The 24,869-nt window shown below is 44.4% G+C and overlaps 1 protein-coding gene across 1 annotated transcript in view; it reads left to right on the top strand.

Annotated features, from left to right (window-relative positions):
* The window catches only part of lancl1 (LanC antibiotic synthetase component C-like 1 (bacterial)), a 58,878-nt gene extending 37,008 nt beyond the window's left edge, over nucleotides 1-21,870 (top strand). The window contains exons 7-9 of the mRNA XM_067988155.1: nucleotides 15,771-15,947; nucleotides 16,901-16,973; nucleotides 21,697-21,870. Of these exons, the coding sequence (XP_067844256.1) occupies nucleotides 15,771-15,947; nucleotides 16,901-16,973; nucleotides 21,697-21,773 (327 nt within the window). The 3' untranslated portion in view covers nucleotides 21,774-21,870. The remainder of the gene's footprint in view (nucleotides 1-15,770; nucleotides 15,948-16,900; nucleotides 16,974-21,696) is intronic.
* The last annotated feature ends 2,999 nt before the right edge of the window (nucleotides 21,871-24,869 follow it).

Here is a 24,869-nt window from a genome sequence, read left to right as displayed (position 1 = left end):
GAGTAACATGTCTCCAAACTGAACCACATCCGTTAACTACAACTTTTTGGCTGCAGAAATTTAGCTAATTCCTAATCTAGTGTTTTAAATTTCTACTGGTTATTTCTATCTTGTGAAATAACCTAGTGTGAGGTACCTTATCAAAGGCTTTCTGAAAGTCCAGGTAGACAATGTCAACCAGATTACCCTCATCCACTACCCTAGTAACTTCCTCAGAAAACGATCAAATTTGTTAGGCACATTCTATTTTTTCGTGTTGTGAATTTCTAATGGGTCCTTTCCCTCTCCCAGTGATCATAAAGAGCAACTCTTATGATCTCTTCAAGCATCTTCCCAATAATTGATGTCAGGCTGATAGGCCTGTAGTTCCCCTGCTCTGATCTGTCCCCTTTTTTGAAAATAGCAACTGAATGAGCGAACTTCCAGACTAAGGGAACTATCCCTGACTCTATTGAACTATTGAAGATACGGGCAAGGGGTACATAGAGCACCTGTCCCATCTCTTTAATCACCCTTGGATGAATATTATCCGGACCTGAAGCTCTATCAATTTTGAGCTTTCCTAATCTATCCCAGATGACATTACTATCTATTTTAATATTAATAATGCTTTTCAATACTAAACACCCCTCATCTGGGTAAAAAAAAATGTTTCTTCATGTCGCCTCTAATACTTTTGCCAATCACCTTAAATCTGTGTCCCCTGGCTACCGACCCTTCTGCCACTGGAAACATTTTCTCCTTATTTATTCTATCAACATTGCTGCAGGGGTTCCTCAGGGCAGTGTCTGAGGCCCAACCATCTTCAGCTGCTTCATCAATGACCTTCCCTCCATCATAAGGTCAGAAATGGGGATGTTCGCTGATGATTGCACACTGTTCAGTAAGGATGTTCCCAAAGATGGGTGAAACTAGAACTAGGGGGCATAATCTTAGAATAAGGGGCTGCTCTTTCAAAACTGAGATGAGGAGAAACTTCTTCACTCAGAGGGTGGTAGGTCTGTGGAATTTGCTGCCCCAGGAAGCTGTGGAAGCTACATCATTAGATAAATTTAAAACAGAAATAGACAGTTTCCTAGAAGTAAAGGGAATTAGGGGTTATGGGGAGCGGGCAGGAAATTGGACATGAAGCTGAGTTCGGATCGGTCAATGCCCTGTGGGTGGCGGAGAGGGCCCAGGGGCTATGTGGCCGAGTCCTGCTCCGACTTCTTGTGTTCTTTAGATTTGTGGTTGGGATCAGATCAGCCATGATCTTATTGAATGGCGGAGCAGGCTCGAGGGGCCGATTGGCCTACTCCTGCTCCAATTTCTTATGTTCTTATGTTCTTATTCGCAACCCCTCAGATAATGAAGCAGTCTGTGCCCGCATGCAGCAAGACCTGGACAACATCCAGGCTTGGGCTGATATGTGGCAAGTAACATTTGCGCCATACAAGTGCCAGGCAATGACCATCTCCAACATAAGAGTGTCTAACCACCTCCCCATGACATTCAACAGCATTACCATCATCGAATCCACAACCATCAACATCCTGGGGGTCACCATTGACCAGAAACTTAACTGGACCAGCCATATAAATACTGTGGCTACAAGAGCAGGTCAGAGGCTGGGTATTCTGCGGCGAGTGACTCAGCTCCTGACTCCCCAAAGCCTTTCCACCATCTACAAGGCACAAGTCAGGAGTGTGATGGAATACTCTCCACTTGCCTGGATGAGTGCAGCTCCAACAAAGCTCGACACCATCCAGGACAAAGCAGCCCGCTTGATTGGCACCCCATCCACCACCCTAAACATTCACTCCCTTCACCACCGGCGCGCTGTGGCTGCAGTGTGTACCATCCACAGGATGCATTGCAGAAACTCGCCAAGGCTTCTTCAACAGCACCTCCCAAACCCACGACCTCTACCACCTAGAAGGACAAGAGCAGCAGGCACATGGGAACAACACCACCTGCACGTTCCCCTCCAAGTCACACACCATCCTGACTTGGAAATATATCGCCATTCCTTCATCATCGCTGGGTCAAAATCCTGGAACTCCCTACCTAACAGCACTGTGGGAGAACCTTCACCACACGGACTGCAGCAGTTCAAGAAGGCGGCTCACCACCACCTTTTCAAGGGCAATTAGGGATGAGCAATAAATGCTGGCTTTGCCAGTGATGCCCACATCCCATGAACGAATAGAAAAAAACCCTTCATGATTTTGAACACCCCTGTCTAATCTCTTAACCTTCTCTGCTCTAAGGAGAACAACCCCAGCTTCTCCAGTCTCTCCACATAACTGAAGTACCCTCATCCCTGGTTCCATTCTAGTAAATCTCTTCTGCACATTCTCAGAGGCCTTGCCATCCTTCCTAAAGTGTGGTACTAAATATTGGGAAGACCGAAACCATTGTCTTTGGTTCCTGCTGCAAACTCCATTCCCTAGCCACCGACTCCATCTCTCCCTGGCCACTGACCAAGGCTGAACCAGACCATTCGCAACCTTGGCGTCCTATTTGACCCTGAGATGAGTTTCCAACCACATATCCTCTCCATCACCAAGACTACCTACTTCCACCTCCCGTAACATTGTCCGTCTCCGCCCCTGCCTCAGCTCATCTGCTGCTGAAACCCTCATCCATGCCTTTGTTACCTCCAGACTGGACAATTCCAGTGGTCTCCTGGCTGACCTCCCATCTTCCATCTTCCATAAACTTGAACTCATCCAAAACTCTCCTGCCATATCCTAACTTGCACCAAGTCCCGTTCTCCCATCACCCCTGTACTCACTGACCTACATTGGCTCCTGGTCCACCAATGCCTCGATTTTAAAATTCTCATCCTCGTTTTCAAATCCCTCCATGACCTCGCCCCTCCCTATCTCTATAACCTCCTCCAGCTCTACAACCCTCTGAGATCTCTGCGCTCCTCGAATTCTTGCCTCTTGCGAATCCCCGATTTTAATCACTCCACCGTTGGCGGCCGTGCCTTCACCTGCCTAGGCCCTAAGCTCTGGAATTCCCTCCCTTAACTCTCCATCTCGCTACCTCTCTCTCCTCCTTTAAGACACTCTTTAAAACCTACCTCTTTGACCAAGTGTTTGCTCACCTGTCCTAATATCTCCTTATGTGGCTTGTTGTAAAATTTTGTTTGATGATCGCTCCTGTGAAGCGCCTTGGGACATTTTACTATGTTAAAGGCGCTATATAAATGTATGTTGTTGTTGCCCAGAATTGAACACAATATGTAAGCTGAGGCCTAACCAGTGTTTTATAAAGGTTTAGCATAACTTCCTTGTTTTTGTACTTTATGCTTCTGTTAATAAAGCCCAGGATCCCATATGCTTTTTTAACAGCCTTCTCAACTTGTCCTGCCATCTTCAAAGATTTGTGTACATACATCCCCAGGTCTCTCTGTTCCTGCACCCCCTTTAAAATTGTACCATTTAGTTTATATTGCCTCTCCTCATTCTTTCCACCTTCACACTTCTCTGCGTTAAATTGCATCTGTTATGTGTCTGCCCATTTCACCAGTCTGTCTGTGTCCTCCAGAGTTACTATCCTCCTCACTGTTTACTACATTTCCGAGTTTCGTGTCATCTGCAAACTTTGAAATTATACCCTCTATACCTAAGTCCAGGTCATTAATATGTATCAAAAAGAACAGTGACCCTAACCCCTTCCCTGGGAAACACCACTCTTTACTTCCCTCCAGTCTGAAAAACAACCGTTCACCACTACTCTCTGCTTTCTGCCCCTTGGCCAATTTTGGATCCATTACATTGCATTCTCCTGTGAGTTAAATGCCTTAAGTGTGTAGAATGCCTTCTGTTTCAATCGAATTTGCCCCTTACATTCCTCGTCAACCATAATGGTTTTGTTTTACCATGTGCCTTCTTTTAACCATGGCTTTGTTCTGTTTGAGAATGTTTTTAAATAGAACCCATTTGTCCTCAGTACTTCATTGCTTATCTAGTAAAGTTGACCAGTCAACTTTTGCCAGATCTTCAGCCATTTTTGTAACGTTAGCCCTCATAAAATCTAAGACCAGCATTAGATTGGCTGCAGCCTTGGATTGGGCAATAAGATTAAACCTAGTGCTATTATGAGCAGAGCTGTCCAGGTGTTCCCCCACATGGAGATTTGATACAGCACCAGGGTCACTGCTAAAAACCACCTCTAGAATTTGTTCATCCCTAGTTACCTCACCAACATGCTGTGTAAGGAAACAATCATTTATAGAAGTCTCAGCTACTCTCCCCACTACAGTAGATGGTTCACCATTGGACCATTTAATACAAGGAAGGTTGAAGCCTCCCGTAATGCAAATTGGGCCCAGGCTAGAAGTCTTAGCAATTTGAACAAAGTCCCTCATCAGCTAGGGATGCCTGTCCTCGAGGCCTATAACAGGTGCCAATCATAAACTTGGGGCCATTGGCTTGGACTAATCGAATCCAAACAGCTTCAACTACTCCTGTACTAAGATCTTTTGCCACAGCAGGCAGATTATTTCTGACAATTAAGGCTACACCACCTCCTTTTTGACCTCTCTTTCATAAAACAGTTATACCCTGCGATATGGCATTCAGCAACATCATTTAAATTGCAGAAAGGCTTGACAAATTGAGGCTATTTTCATTAGAACAGGAGATTAAAGGGTAATTTGATAGAGGTGTTTAAAATTGTGAAGGGATGGAGAGAATAGATAGACACTGAGTGTTTCCAGAGGTTCTGGGGTCTAAAATAAGGGGACATAGATACAAGATTAAATGTAAGAGATTTAGGATAGAGAACAGGAGGAACCTTTTTCACACAGAGGATTTAAGGCTGTGGAATACAGTACTGTAGTTAGTGATTGACATAGACTCTATATCAACATTTAAGAATAGGTTAGATAGTTGGTTGAAGGAAAAGGGGGAATAAAAAGGACACTGGATCAGGGCAAGCACATGGGATTAGGAATATTTCACGTCTGCCGGATAAACACAAACACAGACTGGTTGGGCCAAATTTTGAGTATGCTGATAATCAGTCCTCAAATGGCACCCATTCTGTACATCCACTTAGATTATCATCTGGCAGCAAAAGAAGGTGAACTCCAACAGCATCCAGAATCGGTGTTGTCTTCGGGGGCAGTGCAAGATGCCAACCAGTGTTGGCCAGTGCGCCCAATAGACATTACAAAAAAAAACAGGAGATTATAGCACAGAAGGAGGCCCTTCGTTCCATCCTGTCTGCTCAGAGGTCACGGGTTTCCCCTGAAGCATTTCTCACTCAGAAACCTGATCTAGAATGAGTAACAGCCTCGACTGTTGGAAAGACACAACTTCAGCGAAAAGGTGTTGCTTAATTCTACTAATATGGGAAGTGGTCAATTAATTAACCCTTTTCACTAATACATTTCCTGTTTGTTTTTAAACTTGACTTGTATTACTGTAATTTGGCTGGCACAGATAGTAATGGTCTGAAGTCCATTATTCAACATTAACAAGTAGAGATGTGATTGCATTGTTGTCACTTGTATTTCTATGAAGTGCAATAAAGGGTTTGTGAAATTTTCATACTATATCCTTAGGGTACTTTCTAAATGGTAAAAAGTTAAAAACAGTGGATGTCCAAAGGGACTTAGGGGTTCAGGTACATAGATCATTGAAGTGTCATGAACAGGTGCAGAAAATAATCAATAAGGTGAATGGAATGCTGGCCTTTATATCTAGAGGACTAGAGTACAAGGGGGCAGAAGTTATGCTGCAGCTATATAAAAGCCTGGTTAGACCGCACCTGGAGTACTGTGAGCAGTTCTGGGCACCGCACCTTCGGGAGGACATATTGGCCTTGGAGGGAGTGCAGCGTAGGTTTACTAGAATGATACCCGGACTTCAAGGATTAAGTTACGAGGAGAGATTACACAAATTGGGGTTGTATTCTCTAGAGTTTCGAAGGTTATGGGGTGATCTGATCGAAGTTTATAAGATATTAAGGGGAACGGATAGGGTGGATGGAGAGAAACTACTTCCACTGGTTGGGGATTTTAGGAGTAGGGGGCACAGTCTAAAAATTAGAGCCAGACCTTTCAGGAGCGAGATTAGAAAACATTTCTACACACAAAGTGTGGTAGAAGTTTGGAACTCTCTTCCGCAAATGGCAATTGATGCGAGCTGAATTGTTAAATTTAAATCTGAGATAGGTAGCTTTTTGGCAACCAAAGGTATTAAGGGATATGGGCCAAAGGCAGGTATATGGAGTTAGATCACAGATCAGCCATGAGCTTATCGAATGGCGGACCAGGCACGACGGGCTGAATGGCCTACTCCTGTTCCTATGTCCCTATGTCCTAGAACAGAGATAAAAACCCATCAGTACAATGATAGATTTTGCCCTTTGGGTTGTGTCTGGAGAAGACTTCTTCACCTGAATGTCACTATAGTGTTGGGAACTGTTTGAGGGGTGAGTTAAAAGGAGCAAATGAGATGCATATTGCTACACATTGATGTGTATTAACTTGTAGACAATATTTCCTACTATTGGTACCAATACTGCCACACCTGTACATAGTCTTTAGGCTGAATGTACCATGCACTGTTTGTGGCAGAGCTGTACATCATTAGATGCTACTTACTGATGTGCTGCTGCACTAGAATCATAGAAGTTACAACATGGAAACAGGCCCTTCGGCCCAACATGTCCATGTCGCCCAGTTTATACCACTAAGCTAGTCCCAATTGCCTGCACTTGGCCCATATCCCTCGATACCCATCTTCCCCATGTAACTGTCCAAATGCTTTTTAAAAGACAAAATTGTACCCGCCTCTACTACTGCCTCTGGCAGCTCGTTCCAGACACTCACCACCCTTTGAGTGAAAAAATTGCCCCTCTGCATCCTTTTGTATCTCTCCCCTCTCACCTTAAATCTGTGCCCCCTTGTTATAGACTCCCCTACCTTTGGGAAAAGATTTTGACTATCGACCTTATCTATGCCCCTCATTATTTTATAGACTTCTATAAGATCACCCCTTAACCTCCTACTCTCCAGGGAATAAAGTCCCAGTCTGTCTAACCTCTCCCTGTAAGTCAAACCATCAAGTCCCAGTAGCATCCTAGTAAATCTTTTCTGCACTCTTTCTAGTTTAATAATATCCTTTCTATAATAGGGTGACCAGAACTGTACACAGTACTCCAAGTGTGGCCTCACCAATGCCCTGTACAACTTCAACAAGACATCCCAACTCCTGCATTCAATGTTCTGACCAATGAAACCAAGCATGCTGAATGCCTTCTTCACCACCCTATCCACCTGTGACTCCACTTTCAAGGAGCTATGAATCTGTACTCCTAGATCTCTTTGTTCTATAACTCTCCCCAACGCCCTACCATTAACGGAGTAGGTCCTGGCCCGATTCGATCTACCAAAATGCATCACCTCACATTTATCTAAATTAAACTCCATCTGCCATTCATCGGCCCACTGGCCCAATTTATCAAGATCCCGTTGCAATCCTAGATAACCTTCTTCACTGTCCACAATGCCACCAATCTTGGTGTCATCTGCAAACTTACTAACCATGCCTCCTAAATTCTCATCCAAATCATTAATATAAATAACAAATAACAGCGGACCCAGCACCGATCCCTGAGGCACACCGCTGGACACAGGCATCCAGTTTGAAAAACAACCCTCGACAACCACCCTCTGTCTTCTGTCGTCAAGCCAATTTTGTATCCAATTGGCTACCTCACCTTGGATCCCATGAGATTTAGCCTTATGTAACAACCTACCATGCGGTACCTTGTCAAATGCTTTGCTGAAGTCCATGTAGACCACGTCTACTGCACAGCCCTCATCTATCTTCTTGGTTACCCCTTCAAAAAACTCAATCAAATTCGTGAGACATGATTTTCCTCTCACAAAACCATGCTGACTGTTCCTAATTAGTCCCTGCCTCTCCAAATGCCTGTAGATTCTGTCCCTCAGAATACCCTCTAACAACTTACCCACTACAGATGTCAGGCTCACTGGTCTGTAGTTCCCAGGCTTTTCCCTGCCGCCCTTCTTAAACAAAGGCACAACATTTGCTACCCTCCAATCTTCAGGCACCTCACCTGTAGCGGTGGATGATTCAAATATCTCTGCTAGGGGACCCGCAATTTCCTCCCTAACCTCCCATAACGTCCTGGGATACATTTCATCAGGTCCCGGAGATTTATCTACCTTGATAAATCTTGCGCGTTAAGACTTCCAGCACCTCCCTCTCTGTAATATGTACACTCCTCAAGACATCACTATTTATTTCCCCAAGTTCCCTAACATCCATGCCTTTCTCAACCGTAAATACCGATGTGAAATATTCATTCAGGATCTCACCCATCTCTTGTGGTTCCGCACATAGATGACCTTGTTGATCCTTAAGAGGCCCTACTCTCTCCCTAGTTACCCTTTTGCCCTTTATGTATTTGTAGAAGCTCTTTGGATTCACCTTTGCCTGATCTGCCAAAGCAATCTCATATCCCCTTTTTGCCCTCCTGATTTCTCTCTTAACTCTACTCCGGCAATCTCTATACTCTTCAAGGGATCCACTTGATCCCAGCTGCCTATGCATGTCATATGCCTCCTTCTTATTTTTGACTAGTGCCTCAATCTCCCGAGTCATCCAAGGTTCCCTACTTCTACCAGCCTTGCCCTTCACTTTATAAGGAATGTGCTTACCCTGAACCCTGGTTAACACACTTTTGAAAGCCTCCCACTTACCAGACGTCCCTTTGCCTGCCAACAGACTCTCCCAATCAACTTCTGAAAGTTCCTGTCTAATACCATCAAAATTGGCCTTTCCCCAATTTAGAATTTTAACTTTTGGGCCAGACCTATCCTTCTCCATAGCTATCTTAAAACTAATGGAATTATGATCACTGGTCCCAAAGTGATCCCTCACTAACACTTCTGTCACCTGCCCTTCCTTATTTCCCAAGAGGAGGTCAAGTTTTGCCCCCTCTCTAGTCGGGCCATCCACATACTGAATGAGAAATTCCTCCTGAATACACTCAACAAATTTCTCTCCATCCAAGCCCCTAATGCTATGGCTGTCCCAGTCAATGTTGGGAAAGTTAAAGTCCCCTACTATTACCACCCTATTTTTCTTGCAGCTGTCTGTAATCTCCTTACATATTTGCTCCTCAATTTCCCGTTGACTATTTGGGGGTCTGTAGTACAATCCTATCAAAGTGATCTCTCCCTTCTTATTTTTCAGTTCTACCCATATGGACTCAGTGGGCGAACCCTCGGATATATCCCCTCTCACTACTGCCGTGATGTTCTCCCTAATCAAGAACGCAACTCCCCCTCCTCTCTTACCTCCTGCTCTATCTTTCCTATAGCATCTGTACCCTGGAACATTGAGCTGCCAGTCCTGCCCCTCCCTTAGCCATGTTTCAGTAATAGCTATAACATCCCAGTCCCATGTACCCATCCATGCCCTGAGTTCATCTGTCTTGCCCATCAGACTTCTTGCATTGAAATAAATGCAGTTTAATCTAGACTTCCCTTGGTCTTTGCCCTGCTTTCTCAGACCATCTGTCCGGTCATGTTCTGTACACTCTCCCTTACTGCCTTTTGTTTCTGTCACCACTTTATTTCCCACTGACTTCCTGCATTGGTTCCCATCCCCCTGCCACATTAGTTTAAACCCTCCCCAACAGCACTGGCAAAAACACCCCCAGGACATTGGTTCCAGTCCTGCCCAGATGCAGACCGTCCAATTTGTACTGGTCCCACCTCCCCCAGAACCGGTTCCAATGGCCCAGGAATTTGAATCCCTCCAGCTTGCACCATCTCTCAAGCCACGTATTCATCTTAGCTATCCTGTCATTCCTACTCTGACTAACCCGTGGCACTGGTAGCAATCCTGAGATTACTACCTTTGAGGTCCTACTCTTTAGTTTAACTCCTAACTCCCTAAATTCAGCTTGTTGGACCTCATCCTGTTTTTTACCTATATCGTTGGTGCCTATATGCACCACGACAACTGGCTGATCACCCTCCCCCTCCAGAATGTCCTGCAGCCGCTCCGAGACATCCTTGACCCTTGCACCAGGGAGGCAACATACCATCCTGGAGTATCGGTTGCGTCCGCAGAAACGCCTGTCTATTCCCCTTACAATCGAGTCCCCTATCACTATAGCTCTGCCACTCTTTTTCCTGCCCTCCTGTGCAGCAGAGCCAGCCACGGTGCCATGAACCTGGCCACTGCCACCTTCCCCTGGTGAGCCATCTCCGCCAACAGTATCCAAAACGGTATACCTGTTTTGGAGGGAGATGACCGCAGGGGACCCCTGCACTGCCTTCCTACTCTTCCTCTGTCTGTTGGTCACCCATTCACTATCTCCCTCAGTAATTTTTATCTGCGGTGTGACCAACTCACTGAACGTGCTATCCACGACTTTCTCAGCATCGCGGATGCTCCAAAGTGAGTCCATCCGCAGCTCCAGAGCCGTCAAGCGGTCAAACAATAGCTGCAGCTGGACACACTTCCCGCAGGTGAAGGAATCAGGGATACAGGAAGGAGCCCTGAATTCCCACATCCCACAAGAGGAACATGACACGGCGCTGGGATCTCCTGCCATGACTTAACCCTTAAATTAGCTTAAGAACAACTACAATGTCAAGAGAAAAAAAAGGAAAGAAAAACTACTTACCACTCCCTTTAAGGAGTTTACTCCTTTAAATTGTTCTCAATTTCGAGAATGTTAACTACACTAGGGACCTTGATTCACTAAAAAATAAACGCTACTTCCTATAAGACCTGCAGACCTTCCCTTTCCTTTTACTTCAGTTACTGCAGATAAGGAGAAATACTCACCTGAACCTACTCACCAATCAGGTGCCTCCCCTGTGTCGCGTCCCGATCTGATTCCTGACGTCGCTTCGAACTCGGTCGCAGCTCCGCTCGGCTCGGCTCCTCTCAGCTGTTCTCAGCGCTCTGAAATCCCGCCTTTTATCGGACGCTCCCTCCGCTCGGCTCGGCTCCTCTCAGCTGTTCTCAGCGCTCTGAAATCCCGCCTTTTATCGGACGCTCCCTCCGCTCGGCTCGGCTCCTCTCAGCGCTCTGAAATCCCGCCTTTTATCGGACGCTCCCTCCGCTCGGCTCGGCTCCTCTCAGCTGTTCTCAGCGCTCTGAAATCCCGCCTTTTATCGGACGCTCCCTCCGCTCGGCTCGGCTCCTCTCAGCGCTCTGAAATCCCGCCTTTTATCGGACGCTCCCTCCGCTCGGCTCGGCTCCTCTCACTGTGATATTTGGTGTTTTCACGTTATGATACCTTAATGATGGAGTTAGAGACAAATCGTAATATTTTCTTAATGGTGAGAAACTAGGAACTGTAGAGGAACAAAGAGATTTGGGTGTTCATGTACACAAATCACTCAAAAAAACAATCAAAAAGGCGAATGGAATGTTGGCTTTTATCTCAAGGGGGCTGGAATGTAAAGGGGAGGAAGTTATACATCAGTTCTTTAGAGTCTTGGCCAGACTCCATCTAAAGTACTGCGTTCAGCTTTGGGCCTCAGGAAGCATATATTGGTCTTGGAGAGGGTACAGTGCAGATTTACCAGAATGATACTGGGGCTAAAAGGGTTAAATTATGAGGACAGGTTGCAAAAAGTTTAGAAGGTTGAGGGGTGATCGAATCGAGGTGTTTAAAATGATCAAGGGATTCGATAGTGTAGATACAGAGAAACTATTTCCTCTGGTGGGGGAATCTGGAACAAAGGGACATAATCTTAAAATTAGAGCCGGGCCGTCCAGCAGTGAAATCAGGAAGTATCTTTTCTCACAAAGGAGATTGGAAATCTGGATCAAAGACAGGTAATGAAGTTGAGGTACAGATTAACTATGATCTAATAGAATGGCAGAACGACCCAAGTGGCTATGATGTTCGATAGAGATGCTTTTTAGGGTAGTTTTTGTGAATTACTGATGACTATGTTATGATTTGATTTCACCGAAACCAAAAAGGATAAGGCAAGGTGTAATGGCTTTTTTCTGTTTTCTCATTTTAATTTAATTTCTGTTCAGAGCTCACTTCTATGTACATTCTTTATACCTTAATAGCCTAGAAGGGCGGTACAGATCTAAATACTAATTAGAACGCTGGTGAATTTGGCGCGGACTCGAGCTCCTTCCGAGCTGTAACCTTTCTATGATTCTATGAAATGGATTAGATGCTATCTGCTCAAAGTTCAAACTCTTTGGTGCAACAGACGTTCAAAAGTTGCAATTCCAATTAAGTTTTTTCAAATAATTCTGTTTTGTCGAATTTATACCAAATAAGAAACATTTTAGAAAAACTCTTGCAGCACAGATTTAAAATTAATTTCTTTGTAGTCCTGATTGATCATATTTAGAAAATACAGCCATGAAGTGAAAGCTAAGGTGTGCAATACCTAACACTGATCCTGTCCACAGTTTCAAACAGTGACTTTATATAGTTACAATTTGTATCACTTCAACAGGAGTGTTTATGCTCCACACTAGCCTCCTCCCACCCTACTTCACCTACCCCTATCTAAAGTGTTTGGAAAACATTAGTGTTTATATTAATTTATTACCTACTTCTGAGTCAAATGTTACAGAAGCAGAATCCAGTGTTAATAGAAAAACACTGGATTCTGCTGAACACTCTGTACCGTGACACTTTGCTTTGTCATTTTTAGTTTCAGTAAAATCAGATTGTATCATTGTTATCAGTTACTCTCAAAAATATCCTAGGGTATGGGGCAGCCTCCCTATTAAACATCAATGTTTCATAACCTGATAACATCAAGCACCAACTAAAAAGGAAAGCCTCAGGGGGGGTAATGTGCCAGGCCCATTCTGATACTTCACATTTTCCTTTCAAAGTTATAGTTTCAGAAACTTTGCTAATTTTTGTTTTGTTTTATGGTCTCTTGTAACCTTTGAAGATGATGTAATGAGAAAACAGTTGCTGGTATTGTAGGAGGAGATCAAATGGGCCAACGGGCTACCTTCATCTTCACCAGTCTTATGACCACATAGTTCCGGTAAACTGTGTTCACATTAGAAAGCATCGATGCATTTAAGGGGGAAGCTAGATAAGTACATGAGGGAGAAAGGAATAGAAGGGTATGCAGATAGGGGTAGATGAAGTAGGGTAGGAGGAGGTTCATGTAGAGCATCAACCAAATGGCCTGATTCTGTGCTTTAAATTCTATGTAAAGTATAAGTCTGGAGAACATTTTTGCTGTGTGTTTTAGTACACTTTCAGAAAGATTTGCATGAAACTGATTGTGATATCCTGATGGTGCAGCGTTTCCAGTACTGTCGTTACTGACACTGGGTGAGCCAAGGATTTATGTCCTTGTGCCAAGCTCCTGAACTTGCATGTGATGTTGGGGACAGGTGCAGAATGAAAATGCAGCACTTGTCCACGGTGAAAGAGGGCAAATGACAGACAAGTCTTTCTCTATACACCACTTTACCTCCTAGCAACAGCCTTAAAAGTGGCCTAAACAGAAACTTGGATCTAGGTCCACTGCTTAACCTCTTAGCTGGGGAATGGTGCATGCTGCAGAAAAGACAAAGAATGAAGAGAAAAAAACTTGTCAGGTTTGCTATTATACAAACAATTAAAGTCAAGAATGTCTTCTATCACCTCCTTAAAAATGGTGATAGAAGCAAGACAGAAGATAGTGACCTCAGCCAGGTCCCAGCGGATTGGAAAACCACAAACGTAACACCCCTATTCAAGAAGCGAGTGAGACAGAAAGCAGGTAACTATAGACCAGTTAGCCTAACATCTGTCATTGGGAAAATGCTAGAATCCATTATTAAGGACATTTGGAGACTCATAATACAATCAAGGAGAGTCAACATGGTTTTATGATGGGGAAATCATATCTGACAAATTTATTAGAGTTCTTTGAGGAAGTAACGGGCAGGGTAGATAAACAGGAACCAGTATATTTTGATTTCCAAAAGGCATTCGATAAGGTGCCACATAAAAGGTTACTGCACAAGATAAGAGCTCATGGTGTTGGGGGTAATATACTGGCATGGATAAAGGATTGGCTAACTAACAAAAAACAAAGAGTCGGGATAAAAGGGTCATTTTCAAAATGGCAATCTGTAACTAGTGGGGTGCCGCAGGGATCAGTGCTGGGGCCTCAACTATTTACAATATATATCAATGACTTGGATGAAGGAACAGAGTGTCTTGTGGCCAAATTTGCTGCTGATACAAAGATAGGTGAAAAAGCAAGTTGTGATGAGGACACAAAGTGTCTGCAAAGGGATATTGACAGGTTAAGTGAATAGGCAAAAATTTGGCAGATGGAATATAATGTGGGAAAATGTGAAGTCATCCACTTTGGGAGGAAAAATAAAAAAGCAAAATATTATTTGAATGGAGAAACACTACAAAATGCTGCGGTACAGAGGGATCTGGGTGTCCTCATACATGAAACACAACAAGTCATCATACAGGTGCAGCAGGTAATCCGGAAGGCAAATGGAATATTGGCCTTTATTTCTAGGGGGATGGAGTATAAAAGCAGGGAAATCATGCTACAACTGTACAGGGTGCTGGTGAGACCACACCTGGAGTACTGTGTACAGTCTGGTGCCCTTATTTAAGGAAGGACATATTTGCATTGGAGGCAGTTCAGAGAATGTTCATTAGGTTGATTCCGGGTATGGAAGGGTTGTCTTATGAGGAAAGATTGAACAGGTTGGGTCTATACTCATTGGAGTTTAGAAGAATGAGAGGAGATCTTATTGAAACATATAAGATTCTGAGGGGACTCGATAGGGTAGATGCTGAGAGGATGTTACCCCTCATGGGGGAACCCAAAACTAGGGGGCATAGTCTCAGAATAAGGGGTCACCCGTTTAAGACGGAAATGAGGAGGAATTTCTTGTCCCAGAGTGTCGTCAATCTTTGGAATTCTTTACCCCAAAAAGCTGTGGAGGCTGAGTCATTGAATACATTCAAGGCTGAGTTAGACAAACATTTGATCAGCAAGGAAGTCAAAGGATAAGGGGAAAGGGTGGGAATGTGGAGTTGAGGTAAAAATCAGATCACCCATGATCTCATTAAATGGCAAACCAGGCTCGAGGGGCCGAATGGCCTACTCCTGCTCCTATCTCTTATGGCCATCCAGCTGAGCAATGCTGCCTGCCCAGCAGAAGGTAGTGACCTCAGCCATCTATCGGAGCAGTGCTGCCTGCCCAGCAGAAGGTAGTGACCTCAGCCATCTATCGGAGCAGTGCTGCCTGCCCAGCAGAAGGTAGTGACCTCAGCCATCTATCGGAGCAGTGCTGCCTGCCCAGCAGAAGGTAGTGACCGCAGCCATCTATCAGAGCAGTGCTGCCTGCCCAGCAGGACCCAGACATGAAAATGCAGCATCAAGATGGAAGGTGGGAAGTATATATATTGTGATGCACAAGACATTGCAGTTGTGTGGGATGGGCTGGATGGACCAGTGGGTCTTTTCCTGTCTGTCATTGTCATATGTTTTACAATAGCAAATCAGGAAAATTAGAAGGGAACAACACCGGCAGTAAAAGGAACAGAGGTGCTCAAACATCCAAAGGAAATGTCTCAGACTATAAAGGAGCTAAAATGCCTAATTTCCTACACCATTAATGTGACCAGGCTTTGTGGTTAACCAATGAAAATGCTCCTTTTCTTATGACCTGCTGTAAAAGCATCCCATGGTTCTGCTTTGCATTGAGCCTAGAATGTGCTTTGTTAAACCTGTTCCTTTCTGTTGGCAATAGATTTTCAAGGAAGAAAAATATCTGAAAGATGCTTCTGACTGTGCAGAAGTAATTTGGCACCGAGGGCTGTTAAAGAAAGGGTACGGACTGTGCCACGGGCCTTCCGGGAATGCTTATGGATTTCTAGCCATGTACAATCTTACTCAAGATAAGAAGTATTTGTACAGAGCTTGCAAGGTAGGTGATAGCGTCCATATATTGGTGGGGAAACCCTATTAGCAATACCCAGTACATTTTATTAAAGAAAATGTAAAGTCAATATAAACAAGTTAATATGCAGCCCAGTGTGAACCATGTTGGAATTGGACATGAATTAAATCCTGTGACGTTGCTTTTATTCTCAGATGCAGAGTCCCAATCTTAATGTGTTGTCAGGTGGCTGTAATAGACAGTTGGCACACTTCGGCCTGCTTCCTAAAGCGTAAAGTGTTCCAGTCGGACTCCGTGAGAATGGGTCTCTTTGGACTGGAAGCCTAGATGCTTTTCTATAGGAGGGAAAGAGGGCAGGCAAACCACCCCAGTCCTTGAGGTGCCTGGGATCAGGTTACCTGTTTTCATCAGTCGCAGAGTATGGTGTGGTATGGGGAGACATAAATTGGGAAAAGATAAAATGCCTTTAAATTCTGGGGCATAATACGGTTAACCAGTGAAAATGCCCCTTTTCATGTGGCCTGCTGTAAAAGCATCACGTGGTTCTGCTTTGCATTAAGCCTGGAATGTTCTTTTACATCGGCACACTTTTATTAAAGTAACTGTCACTGGTGAAGTCCGAGTAACATATTGATAGTCTAAGTGATTTGGTGCAGCACAACATCCTCCAACACATCTCGTCCAACACTGCACCTCCTGCACATTGCGTGAATTGCTGCCTGGGTTTCCTGATCCAGTCCTGGGAATGGCGAGAATGCTGGTATATGAGTGATAACAAAGCACTTTCAGAAAAATCATTTTCTGTTTTTCATATTGTTAAAGGATCTGGTAACTGCCTCCAAGAGTAAGTATTGTCAGTGGTACCAGTATAACTCTGATTCCTTTGGTTCTGGTTTAAACCAGTGGGCTCTTTAAGACTAATATGCCCCATGGAGTACGAAGGTAGAATTAGATTTTTACTGATGATATTTGGCTTTAAGTTTGCAGAGTGGTGCCTTGATTATGGGAAGCATGGCTGTAGAACACCAGACACTCCTTTCTCTCTCTTTGAAGGTAACCAGCATTTAAAATCACTTTTAGTTGAAAGATGGAATGAAACTGGGTACAGTGTGTTGTGGCTACATTTTTTCTTTTTTCAGTTTTGTAAATGAATGTTTCTGTAGCACTTTATACTCATCATGAAATGTTCAATGAAATTAGAATATTGCACAATACTCACCATTTGGTATTCTGTCACATATAAACTGGTAATTGTTGCTGTTGAAAGTTAACCAAAGCACCAGTCACTAACCTAACAACATGACAGCTAGGTTTGGCTCCCCTAATGGCTCAGTTGGCTAATTGAGTTAGTGTTAGTCAAATAGCCCAGGGAGTTCTACTGCAGACTACACTACTCCGACTACACTAGACTACCGACTACACTGCTCCGACTACACTAGACTACCGACTACACTGCTCCGACTACACTGCTCCGACTACACTGCTCTGACTACACTAGACTACCAACTGCACTGCTCTGACTACACTAGACTACCAACTACACTAGACTACCGACTACACTGCTCCGACTACACTAGACGACCGACTACACTGCTCCGACTACACTAGACTACCAACTGCACTGCTCCGACTACACTAGACTACCAACTACACTAGACTACCAACTACACTAGACTACCAACTGCACTGCTCCGACTACACTAGACTACCAACTACACTAGACTACCGACTACACTGCTCCGACTACACTAGACTACCAACTGCACTGCTCCGACTACACTAGACTACCAACTACACTAGACTACCGACTACACTGCTCCGACTACACTAGACTACCGACTACACTGCTCCGACTACACTAGACTACCGACTACACTAGACTACCAACTGCACTGCTCCGACTACACTAGACTACCAACTACACTAGACTACCAACTACACTACTCCGACTACGCTAGACTACCGACTACACTACTCCGACTACGCTAGACTACCAACTACACTGCTCCGACTACACTAGACTACCGACTACACTACTCCGATTACACTGGACTACCAACTACACTACTCCGACTACACTAGACTACCGACTACACTACTCCGACTACTCTAGACTACCGACTACACTACCCCGACTACACTAGACTACCGACTACACTAGACTACCAACTACACTGCTCCGACTACACTAGACTACCGACTACACTAGACTACCAACTACACTGCTCCGACTACACTAGACTACCGACTACACTGCTCCGACTACACTAGACTACCGACTACACTACTCCGACTACACTAGACTACCGACTACACTGCTCCGACTACGCTAGACTACCAACTACACTGCTCCGACTACACTAGACTACCAACTACACTACTCCGACTACACTACTCCGACTACACTAGACTACCGACTACACTAGACTACCAACTACACTGCTCCGACTACACTAGACTACCGACTACACTACTCCGACTACGCTAGACTACCAACTACACTACTCCAACTACACTACTCTGACTACACTAGACTACCGACTACACTACTCCGACTACACTAGACTACCGACTACACTACCCCGACTACACTAGACTACAGACTACACTAGACTACCAACTACACTGCTCCGACTGCACTAGACTACCGACTACACTGCTCCGATTACACTGGACTACCGACCACACTACTCCGACTACACTATACCGACTACATTACTCTGACTACACTAGACTACCGACTACACTACGCCGACTACACTACGCCGACTACACTACGCCGACTACACTACGCCGACTACACTAGACTACCAACTACACTACTCCAACTACACTACTCTGACTACACTAGACTACCGACTACACTACGCCGACTACACTACGCCGACTACACTGACTACACTAGACTACCAACTACACTACTCCGACTACGCTAGACTACCGACTACACTAGACTACCGACTACACTACTCCGATTACACTAGACTACCAACTACACTAGACTACCGACTACACTGCTCCGACTACACTAGACGACCGACTACACTGCTCCGACTACACTAGACTACCAACTGCACTGCTCCGACTACACTAGACTACCAACTACACTAGACTACCAACTACACTAGACTACCAACTGCACTGCTCCGACTACACTAGACTACCAACTACACTAGACTACCGACTACACTGCTCCGACTACACTAGACTACCAACTGCACTGCTCCGACTACACTAGACTACCAACTACACTAGACTACCGACTACACTGCTCCGACTACACTAGACTACCGACTACACTGCTCCGACTACACTAGACTACCGACTACACTAGACTACCAACTGCACTGCTCCGACTACACTAGACTACCAACTACACTAGACTACCAACTACACTACTCCGACTACGCTAGACTACCGACTACACTACTCCGACTACGCTAGACTACCAACTACACTGCTCCGACTACACTAGACTACCGACTACACTACTCCGATTACACTGGACTACCAACTACACTACTCCGACTACACTAGACTACCGACTACACTACTCCGACTACTCTAGACTACCGACTACACTACCCCGACTACACTAGACTACCGACTACACTAGACTACCAACTACACTGCTCCGACTACACTAGACTACCGACTACACTAGACTACCAACTACACTGCTCCGACTACACTAGACTACCGACTACACTGCTCCGACTACACTAGACTACCGACTACACTACTCCGACTACACTAGACTACCGACTACACTGCTCCGACTACGCTAGACTACCAACTACACTGCTCCGACTACACTAGACTACCAACTACACTACTCCGACTACACTACTCCGACTACACTAGACTACCGACTACACTAGACTACCAACTACACTGCTCCGACTACACTAGACTACCGACTACACTACTCCGACTACGCTAGACTACCAACTACACTACTCCAACTACACTACTCTGACTACACTAGACTACCGACTACACTACTCCGACTACACTAGACTACCGACTACACTACCCCGACTACACTAGACTACAGACTACACTAGACTACCAACTACACTGCTCCGACTGCACTAGACTACCGACTACACTGCTCCGATTACACTGGACTACCGACCACACTACTCCGACTACACTATACCGACTACATTACTCTGACTACACTAGACTACCGACTACACTACGCCGACTACACTACGCCGACTACACTACGCCGACTACACTACGCCGACTACACTAGACTACCAACTACACTACTCCAACTACACTACTCTGACTACACTAGACTACCGACTACACTACGCCGACTACACTACGCCGACTACACTGACTACACTAGACTACCAACTACACTACTCCGACTACGCTAGACTACCGACTACACTAGACTACCGACTACACTACTCCGATTACACTAGACTACCAACTACACTACTCCGACTACACTACTCCAACTACACTAGACTACCGACTACACTAGACTACCGACTACACTACTCCGATTACACTAGACTACCAACTACACTACTCCGACTACACTACTCCAACTACACTAGACTACCGACTACACTATTCCGACTACACTAGACTACCGACTACACTACTCCAACTACACTAGACTACCGACTACACTACTCCAACTACACTAGACTACCAACTACACTACTCCAACTACACTAGACTACCAACTACACTACTCCGACTACACTAGACTACCATTTACACTATTCCAACTACACTAGACTACCGACTACACTACTCCGACTACACTAGACTACCATTTACACTACTCCGACTACACTAGACTATGAACTACACTACTCCGACTACACTAGACTACCATTTACACTATTCCAACTACACTAGACTACCAACTACATTACTCCGACTACACTAGACTACCAACTACACTACACCGACTACACTTCTCCGACTACACTAGACTACTCTGACTACACTAGACTACCGACTACACTAGACTACCAATTACATTACTCCGACTACACTAGACTACCAACTACACTACTCCGACTACAATAGACTACCAACTACACTACTCCGACTACACCAGACTACCGACCACATTATGCCAACTACACACTATACAGAAACCAATATACAAACTACCCATACAGACTGCCCGCTATACAGACTACACACTACACTAGAGTATTGACTGCCCGCCCTATAGAGAGGTGTCTAGGTGCAGGGTTGGAGGGGGTGCTGAAGTGCTGTCTCTCAGGATGTCCTCCGAGGTTTAATGTAAAATTCCTGATACCATGAAGAGATGCTTCAATATGAACATTTGTTCTGCACTGCTGCCCAACGGCTTTTCTTTAGAACTGCCTGTGAACACATGCTGACTCTAAGGGCAGTGATACAGTTCCAGTGCTGGGTATTATAGTGACAGGTTCTGCAACATTATAAATTGCAATCACAGCACCAATGATAGATTTAACAGCTACTGCAGCTAAATGTTGACACTTTTATAATGGTTTTGGCCAAAGACCGAGCCTAACAGGAGTTTTCAATACATTTTGCAATGTGACCCACTCGGATGAAAGAGAGAAAGCTGGGTTCATCTGTAGTCCAAGGAATTGAGATGAATGTTTCCTTTCACTAATATTTGCAAGTGATTTTGTTAACCTCAAGCCTGAGTGGCCAAGACCAAGTGTACAAAGGCGGTAAATGTGTGCAGTTTCATTTCTGATTATCAGTTACTAAATTTAAATAATCTTTGTTAATTTCATTTAAGGAATGGCAGGAACTATTTACTTCCTTGCTGACTTGCTGCAGCCCACAAAGGCTAAGTTCCCTGCGTTTGAAGTATAATTCAAGGATGGTATCAGTGCACACTAAGGCATCGCTCTCTCCAGTAAACCAGCTAATGCATGTTTCTGTTTTCAACTACGGATGTATAAGAAGATGCTGCTGGAGAGGTTGTTTGTGACGAGTAGCTTCACTTAACCTACCAGTAGTGCTGCTACTTCAGTAAGTGCTACATTGCAGTGTCTGAGGTTTTTGTAAGAGGAATGTCAGTGAAAGAAATCTGTTTTCTCCCGTACCAGCAAACAGTGTCTTGCATGTATTATTGCATTGTAAATCCAGTGCAAGGCTTTATTCTGAAACCAGAGAACTGGTGCAGCTGCAGATGCGATGAAGTTTGTTCCACAGTAAACATGTGACATAGAGTAGCAGCTATTCAAACAGTCCTGGCAACAATCCACATAAAAGCATTAGTGTCAATTTACTGGCTTATCTGGCAGAAAACATAAAATAGCAGTGACTGTGTTTAGAATTCTGTTTTTTTTATATAAGTATCTTCTCAAGCATTTTTCTACACTGGTTCTTAAAGGGCAGTGTTTAAAGCCTTTTTGTGGGATGATTGTCTAACAGGACAGATCTTTGTGGTGGGATTAATAGTTCAGAAGCAACTCACATTGAACGTTTATTTTCCAAAATGTTAGTTGTACTTGACATGAGAAAGTATAATATAAAAATCACCTCACTGATTATAATTCATTCAGATATCCACATACAGTTTTAAAAATACTTTCCGAGGTTATGGTAAGTTTTCATTTTATCTTAAAATTGGCATTGAAAATATAGCAGGTAATAGAAATCTTTGTTGGCTTGTGGTATTCTGGTAATTACTGCTCTGGTTCATCCTGACCTTTCCATAATAATCATACTTTATAAACCTTACCATTCTATAAATACACTTGTTGGATTTTATTTCCTGTTAGTTGACAGTTAAATGTTAGTACTTTTGCATGCTTTGTAAACCGATTAAAAGACCATCATAAAGCTTATTGTTTTGCAATCTTCAGTACTGAAAGCTGAGTAAGTGTTTAACAACATGATATAGGAATTTGTTTCTTGTTCTGCAATCTGTGAAAAGTTGTATTGAGTTTATAGCAAAGTGTATTAGCTGTGGATTCACAAAATGATCTGTTGATGAAAGCAAAATAAAATAAAAATGTTTTCTTCTTGCACAATGATTTGATACTTTGAGCACGATATCACGACCCACATGGTGACTGTGTCATGATGTGGACATTATCCTGGTGAATAATGTGGAGTGGCTATTTTAGTGATTCTTTTTTCATCCTTCTTCAAGATGAAGGATGTAGGTGGTGGGAAATAGATAACTTACCTGCTTTCAGCTCCCCACGGTGACCAATTTGTTTTAAGGTGCGACCATTCACACTCAGTGATGGACTGCTTTTCAGATATTCTTCCAATCTAAAGGATGTTTCTGAAAGTTGCCCATGGTTATATAGGGAGTTTATTTTTTTCCTCAACTTAGGTCAATCATCACAGTTGTAGGTTTTGACTGGCTAGAAAGTTAGCCTTCAGGACGATGATTTTTCAATGTTGTTCCCACCTCCAAATTGGACAATGGGACCTGGGAGGCAAAAATAAATTATTTTAAACTTACCTTTTCGTTCAGAAAAAAGTTACAGAATTGGATATATTAGAAATCAAGTAATGATAACGGAAAGAATGAGGGAGAAAAGCTGCTTCTAAAAAAGTTTTATTTTAGTTGCGTATGGTTAATTATACAGTAATAAAGCTATCCCTGACATCAGGCTTGTTATGAAGTCATGATGTGTGAGCTGTTGTCTATTTATTAAATGGTCAGCCCAGAGATACTGAAATTCCCTTGACCTGGCATTTGAGGGGACAGTTTATCTGAAAACACAGCGTCAGGTTCCACATGTATGCTGACATCACCCAGCTCTACCCCTCTCGACCCCTCCACTGCCGGCCTTGTCACGCTGCTTGTCTGACATCCAGTACTGGATGAGCAGAAATTTCCTCCTATTACACATTGGGAAGACTGAAGCCACTGGGGAGCATTTTAATCCCCAAGAACGGGTGGGTTGGAGTTGGGCGGGAGGTGAAAATTGTATTTGTATTGATCGCGACCGCAACCCAGCTTCCGGGTTTAACGTAGGTGCGTTTGGATGTGTGCGCAGAACGGATTTGCCGCAGTTGCGTCTAATATTAGTGCTGGCGACAGGTCGTTAAAATGTTTTCTCATGTCACCACTGGCTCTTTTGCCGATCACCTTACTTAATTAAATGTCACCCAACTTCAAATTTACCATCTCCAGCATGGGTTTCCCAGGGCTTCTGAATCTCGCCAGTGAAACGGAGGAGAGATTCAGCCGCAGTTAATTTGGGTTTTTAAACCTGTGATTGCCCCATCTGAATAAAAGGTCAGTTATTGCAGCTGTTCTCTCAGTTCCCTCTGGCAAACATTTGGCAGAGAGTCCCTGTGTTGAGACGGAGAGTCCCTGTGTTGAGACGGAGAGTCCCTGTGTTGAGACGGAGAGTCCCTGTGTTGAGACGGAGAGTCCCTGTGTTGAGACGGAGAGTCCCTGTGTTGAGACGGAGAGTCCCTGTGTTGAGACGGAGAGTCCCTGTGTTGAGACGGAGAGTCCCTGTGTTGAGACGGAGAGTCCCTGTGTTGAGACGGAGAGTCCCTGTGTTGAGACGGAGAGTCCCTGTGTTGAGACGGAGAGTCCCTGTGTTGAGACGGAGAGTCCCTGTGTTGAGACGGAGAGTCCCTGTGTTGAGACAGCTTTTGCACAACTTTGGAGCCTTTCAAACTGACAAGATCAGGATGAGGGAGGGGCAGGGGGCACACTGGATATATTTGAGAGGACATCTAAGGAGGAGGAAAGTGACCATCCATGGCAGCCACGTCGTGCTGTGTTGGGATCTGCAGGTGCACAAGACAGGTGTGTAACAAGGACTTGGAGAACAGCAGAAAGGGGAGCTGAGTGGAGAACAACTGGTAGGGGAGCAACAGAGGGGCTGAGGTCACAGGAGGCACTACCCACGTGAGAGGGTCTACAGACAGAGTCTGAGCCTCCTGGACCTCTCTTTAGAGTAGTGCCTACGCAGGCTCAGATTGAGT

The sequence above is a fragment of the Heptranchias perlo genome, chromosome 7 (assembly GCF_035084215.1).
Source record: "Heptranchias perlo isolate sHepPer1 chromosome 7, sHepPer1.hap1, whole genome shotgun sequence".
NCBI lineage: Eukaryota > Metazoa > Chordata > Chondrichthyes > Hexanchiformes > Hexanchidae > Heptranchias > Heptranchias perlo.
Note: the sequence above shows the minus strand (reverse complement) of the source record. Positions and strands in the feature narration are given on the sequence as shown.